The following is a 6,000-nucleotide window of genomic DNA, read 5'->3' as shown; positions in this document are numbered from 1 at the left end:
TATAGAGATATACATATACAGAATATATACATATACATATATTTATACAAATATATATATTTATATACATGTTTAACAATTTATATATATATATATACATATATACATCTATATATATGTCTAACAATGTGATAAACCTGTGTTCATCATCTCCAATTTTTGAGATGAACCACTTAAGTTGTAATAGTTAGTTGATGACATTTAGAAATAATGCAGATTCAAGGCACTTCTTTTTCCCCTTCACTTTTTAGAGCCAATGATTGCAGCCGGCATTAACCAATGAGCACACCAGTGACTAAAGGTCCACCCACTTTTTGGAATGTCATATCACTGTGACATGTAAAAAAACCAAAAAACTGTTCTTCCAAAACCAAAATCATGGAAAGTACGTTGCCGGATTAGAAAAAGCAATTCCTTTCAAAAAAGTGTATTATGCGCGAAAATAGACAGCTTTATTAAATAAATGAATTTGAACAGTGTGTGTTTGTGCGTATCATCTGATGCGGATGGGGTTCTTTCCGAAGTCCAGTGAGCGCAGGGAGGTGCGGATGGGGTTCTTTCTGAAGTCCAGTGAGTGCAGGGAGGTGGCCAGGGCTGCGTGCAGGTGAGAGCTGCTGAACCTCAGGCAGTACACCGGGCTGCTCACCGGGTGTACGCTCAGCTGGAAGAACTGCACACAAAACAGATCATGAAATCACAAAGTGTGAGGAACATTTCGGAGGATTAATTGGCAGCAATGGAATAAAATATTCACAACTATGTTTCAATTGGTACATAATCATGTATAATTCGTGGAGGCCGAGTCAGGTCTAGCTAATACCCCCCCGACGTGCCCAAAGAGGCTGATTTAATTGATTAATCTAATGTTGTTTGAAATAGGTCTTTAAAAACAGCCAATTCACTCCTTGAGGATGTAATGGAGCCCACATACCTGCAGGCATTTGGTCTGCCGCTTGTCCCAGAGTCGCACGACGCCGTAGTAAGAGGAGCCGCTGGCTATCATGTGATTCCCGTCCGTCTGGATGCAGTAGAGCGCGCTGTCATCAGGCTCCTCCCATTCCATCACACACTTCCTGTTTGGGTCGGATGGGAGAGTTCAGACACGTGTTGAGATGGAAGCGCTGCATGATGTCCGGTTCTCACATGCTTTTTAAAACTTAATATGTCCGTCTGAACTTCTTGTTGACGGAATGAAGAGAAAGTTGTGTTTGACGTTTTTATATTTTATCCAGAGGCATTGAGGCGTCTTGCAGATGAAAAGATCATAGCGTAGTTGTAATGCATTAGACCCGCTGACGCAGCATAACGTGTTCATACATTATAATTCATCAATGCAAAAACAACACATTGTCAAATTTATTTTACGTTGTCATAAAATCACATTAAAATGCTTTAAACAATTATTATAATGCAACAAAATGTGTCCTATTCCTTTTCTATAACTTAAATATTGAACTCATTGTTTATTACATACATACAAATGAGTTAAATGTATTGGACTAATGAAGAATACCTAAATCAGGTCAACATATTTCCTATTTGAATTGGTGACTGTTTGAAGTGAAAGGGAAAATAAGAGTTATTTTCATTTATTATGTTTTTAGGAAGTTGATTTCAGAGGAATTTACATGATGACACAATTTGAATTAATCAATTGAGAATTCAACACCCTCCAACGTTACCTTCTAATGGCAAAATTGCAAAGGTGTTTCAAGGAACCTTCCTATTCATTTATAATAATAGCAGCATTGTTTTAAGGAATTTTAGGAATATATTGATTACATTAAATCAAGTGACACTAGCTGATCCATCTTAACTGTTTTGTCGGTTGTTTTGAATTCATAATTTTGACCCTTTTTTGTTTGCTAAAAATATATAAGAAATATATATTTTTTTTTTTATATTATTTATATTTTAGTTAGGTACAAAACAAACATAAACATATCACACTTAAACTAAAAAAAAATAATAATTATAATAATTTATTTTTTTGAGGTTTTTGGAGTCAAATTGATCCCAAGGGTAAAATAAAAAATAAAAATATAAATATAAATAGAGAGGTTTTAATTGAATGGGGTCAAATTGACCCGAAGGTAACAGGAGGGTTAAAGTGTCATGGTTCCAACACACAGCCAAAGGCCTATAGTAGTTTATTCTAATCTGGGTAGTTGGAATTAATTAATTTTTATAACTAATAAAAAATATATATAACTAAAATTAAGAAATCAAAAATTGTCCAGCTGAGATCACGGAAAACAAAAATGTCTAACTATTTCAACTCTCCGTGGATGTTGTGGAGCTTTGGAGCCAAATGCTGAAATTACTCTGAGTCTATACTGTTGTTAACAAGGAGGTCAAGTTGTGTGTGTGTGTGTGTGTGTGTGTGTGTGTGTGTGCACATGCTGTAGAGGGCTGAGTGAGGTGCGGTGGCGGGAGCTGTGGTTAAGAGAGGGAAAGTATTTTGGGGATAAGTATTTTCTGCCAATAGACATCGATCCTCCCTGAGTGCAGCCTCATCAATAAGTGATGGAGGGACACTAGCAGCAGACAATGGGGCAGCAGAGACGTCTGGACTCTGTCTTCTCACACACACTTACGCACACACACACACACACACAGACGATACATACAAATGCACGCTCTAATTGTAGAACATGGGGAGGTCATCCATTGCCATTGCATCCTGAAGGTGAGACACACACTTAACTAACTTAACCTTCAGTTATCAAGCTCCTCTTTTATGGAACCAGCTTCCACCTTCAGTCCGGGAGGCAGACACAGTCACCTCATGTAAGAGTAGACTGAAGACTTTCCTCTTTGATAGTCTTATAGTTAGGGCTGAATCAGGTTCACCTGGTCCCGCCCCTAGAGATGCTGCTATAGGCTTATAGGCGGCTGGGGGACGTTTTAGGATACACTGAGCACCTCTCTCCTCTTCTCTCTGATTATGGATGAATTTTCATCTCTCCATCGCACATTATTAACTCGACTTCCTCCCTGGAATTTTTGTGACTTAACGTCTCATAAGGTCCATTGGACCTGGCTGTGTCTGATACGCCGTACCATGACCCCCCCACCCCCCCTCCTCTCTACCTCCTTCTGTTTCATGGATTGTGGAGGTCTGGATCGTTCTGTCATATTCATCAAATGTGTTGTTAATCCTCCTCTGTTGCTCTCCTGAAGATTTCTTTTTTTTTCTTTCTCGTGAAAGGTTTTTTCGATTTTGTTGGGAGTTCTTCCTGATCCGATGTGAGGTCCTGGGACAGGGATGTCGTATGTGTACAGATTGTAAAGCACTCTGAGGCACATTTGTAATTTGTGATATTGGGCTATATATAATAAACTGAATTGAATAACTGTGTGAAATGGGAAGAAGAAAAAATTGTCGAGAAATGGGGCTGGGTGACAAGAAGAAAAACAATACATACTGATGTTCAAAGTATTAAACCGTGTTTTACTGCGATGAAATGCACGAGTCAAAACTTTATGTTGAAAAAGAAAATCTCAATCGAATCATTTGTGTGGACATCAGTCATATAATCATATTATTAGTGAGCTGAAAGTTGATTCCATTAAACCTCATTCCAACGTACAAAACCATTTCAGTTATTTCTCATCTTCATCGAGCTGTGTTGTTGTTACTGAAAATGTAACTTCCATTACCAGTTACATGACACTATGTGATATTCCTCACCCAAGACACATGCTATTTTATATATGGTTGGGTATATAACGTGAGAAAATAGGAGCATCTTCACTATCAGATACATAGTTGGAACATTGAAATGATTCATTTCAATATTAAGTTTCCATTGATGTTATTAAAGTATTTCATTTGTAGGGAGAGAAAAAACGCTCAGAACATAATATAATACATAGTTATAACAATATAAAATAAAAAAATATTGTGATTTTATCTAACTGTATGTGACTTGTTCCTATAGAGAAGAGAACGACAATCATTCATAAGATGTATTAAGCACCATGGGAACCATTTGGTGTTTTATCTGTCACAGTGCATTTCTCTTTGATGGTGAGCCCCCAACTTTCCAGACAACCTAAACCGCCTGGATGACCCTGGGAGGCTTTTTTGAGGCCTGTTCAGCTTGGGTGCATGCATTATTGATATCTAAAGAGGGACCCCCCTCTGCCATCCTTCACCCCAACCCAGCCCCTCGCGAAGTCCCCAGAGCGATCTGCCAATCAGATCTGATTTGTCTTACTTGACTGATCCGCCCCCGAAATACAACCTGAAACCCCTCGAACCCCTGCTGTCCAACACATATGCTGCCCTTCCCAGTCATGTTGCCGGCCTATACCGAAATGAGGGCTGCTGCATTAATATGGATATCGCGGGGGGCTAAAGGTTGGCTCCGTGTGCACACTGCTGGAGATAAAACAGACGGCTCGCAGTGAGTTTTTACGCCTCAATGTTATTCCTGAAGATGTTGCATCCCGACAAGAGACAACAATGAGAACTGCCAAACACTGTGGCAGATTTCACTTCTCATGATAGCACATGTTTGCATGAAGTAAGCAAACTATGTGCGCATGAATACCCTGACTTCAGCCAGCTGACTGGCTCCCTCAAGGTTTAGTTTAGTTTATTTCGATCAGCAATAATATACAAAAATCAAAATTTCAACAAAAGAAGAAAGTGGCTGACCGAAAGGGTCAAGGCTGAAGCTATCAAGCTTATAAGTGCCCTAACCTATGATTTCACGAATAAACTTATTTCAGAGAACCATATACATATACCTATATATTAGGGCTGTGAAACGATTAACATTTTTAATCAGGTTAATCACAGGTTTCTGTGGATTAATCATGATTAATCCCATATATACATTCAGGGTTTTTCCTGGGTCAAAATGGGTCTTCGGTGCTCCCAAAAAATTTTGTTCGTTGAGTGAGTGATCACAGCAGCAGGGTGTCCGCTCGTCCCACCTCAGCATTGATCAGTTCAGAGAAGATCAGACAAGAAGACAAACTCTCCAGTCCCAGTGTTTATAACGGGAAATCTCACACCTGTAATTTATTTTCCTTCCCCCCCCCCGCCCCCCATTATCATTTCTCGGGCGCACGAGCGAGCGCGCGCCGCATTCATGAAGCTCGCGCGCGCGATCGACATATTGAACACCCCTGCATTAAAATATTAAAGGGGGGGGGGGGGGTGCAAGTGACTTTTTTTCATCCCGATGTGCGCGCACACGCCGGCATCCGAGCTCTGCGGCGCGCGAGACGGAGATCGGCGTCGTGTTAACGCGAGACTAGAGACAGAATGACATGCTGCTGGAGAGACGACCAACAACAGACAGATTGGAAGCTCATTCTGCGCATGCGTTAAATGCGTTAAAAAACAAAAACTAGTTAAACCTGTAATTTAATTAACTGAGTTAACGCGTTATTTTTCACAGCACTAATATATACATATATATACACAAACATATATACATATACACATGCACATACATATACATACACATACATTCACACACCCATATATACATATACACACACACATACATAAATCCACACACATACATATTTACATGAAACAATAAACAAAGATAAATCCAGTGGACGGACTTGAGACCAGAGTTCAATTTTCACCTGGCATTGTGGGTTTGAATGAGAGAGAGAGAGAGAGAGACAGACATGCCAAGCTGCCAATTACGATTTTTGTAAATAAAAAAGGAAATCTCTAAGAACTATCAAAATAATGAAGAAAAAAAATATTGACTCTTGAACAAGTTACATTTGTTGAAAGGCTGCACAGAGTTGTCAAAGCCTTGCTTATAAGGTTGCTTGTGCTGCTGTCTGCGCGACATAAAACCATAATACTGCATATGTTTGGTAATTTGACTGGCAATTTTTTTTTGATATATTCGACCGATTGGTGCATTTTCCTAAAACCTCTTTGGAGGAGCACACACATCCCTCTATGCAGGAAAAGCCCCGACGTCAACTGCTTTCATTTTTGAAATGCTTTTATCTTCT

The 6,000-nt window shown here is 39.4% G+C and overlaps 1 protein-coding gene across 1 annotated transcript in view; it reads right to left on the bottom strand.

The window, feature by feature from the left end:
* Positions 1–428: 428 nt before the first annotated feature.
* fbxw4 (F-box and WD repeat domain containing 4) overlaps positions 429–6,000 on the bottom strand; it is a 49,162-nt gene continuing 43,590 nt past the window's right edge. The window contains exons 8-9 of the mRNA XM_056435584.1: positions 932–1,073; positions 429–670 (exon numbers count right to left, since the gene is read on the bottom strand). Of these exons, the coding sequence (XP_056291559.1) occupies positions 494–670; positions 932–1,073 (319 nt within the window). The 3' untranslated portion in view covers positions 429–493. The remainder of the gene's footprint in view (positions 671–931; positions 1,074–6,000) is intronic.

The sequence above is a fragment of the Pseudoliparis swirei genome, chromosome 17 (assembly GCF_029220125.1).
Source record: "Pseudoliparis swirei isolate HS2019 ecotype Mariana Trench chromosome 17, NWPU_hadal_v1, whole genome shotgun sequence".
NCBI lineage: Eukaryota > Metazoa > Chordata > Actinopteri > Perciformes > Liparidae > Pseudoliparis > Pseudoliparis swirei.
This window is presented reverse-complemented; position numbering and strand designations above follow the sequence as displayed.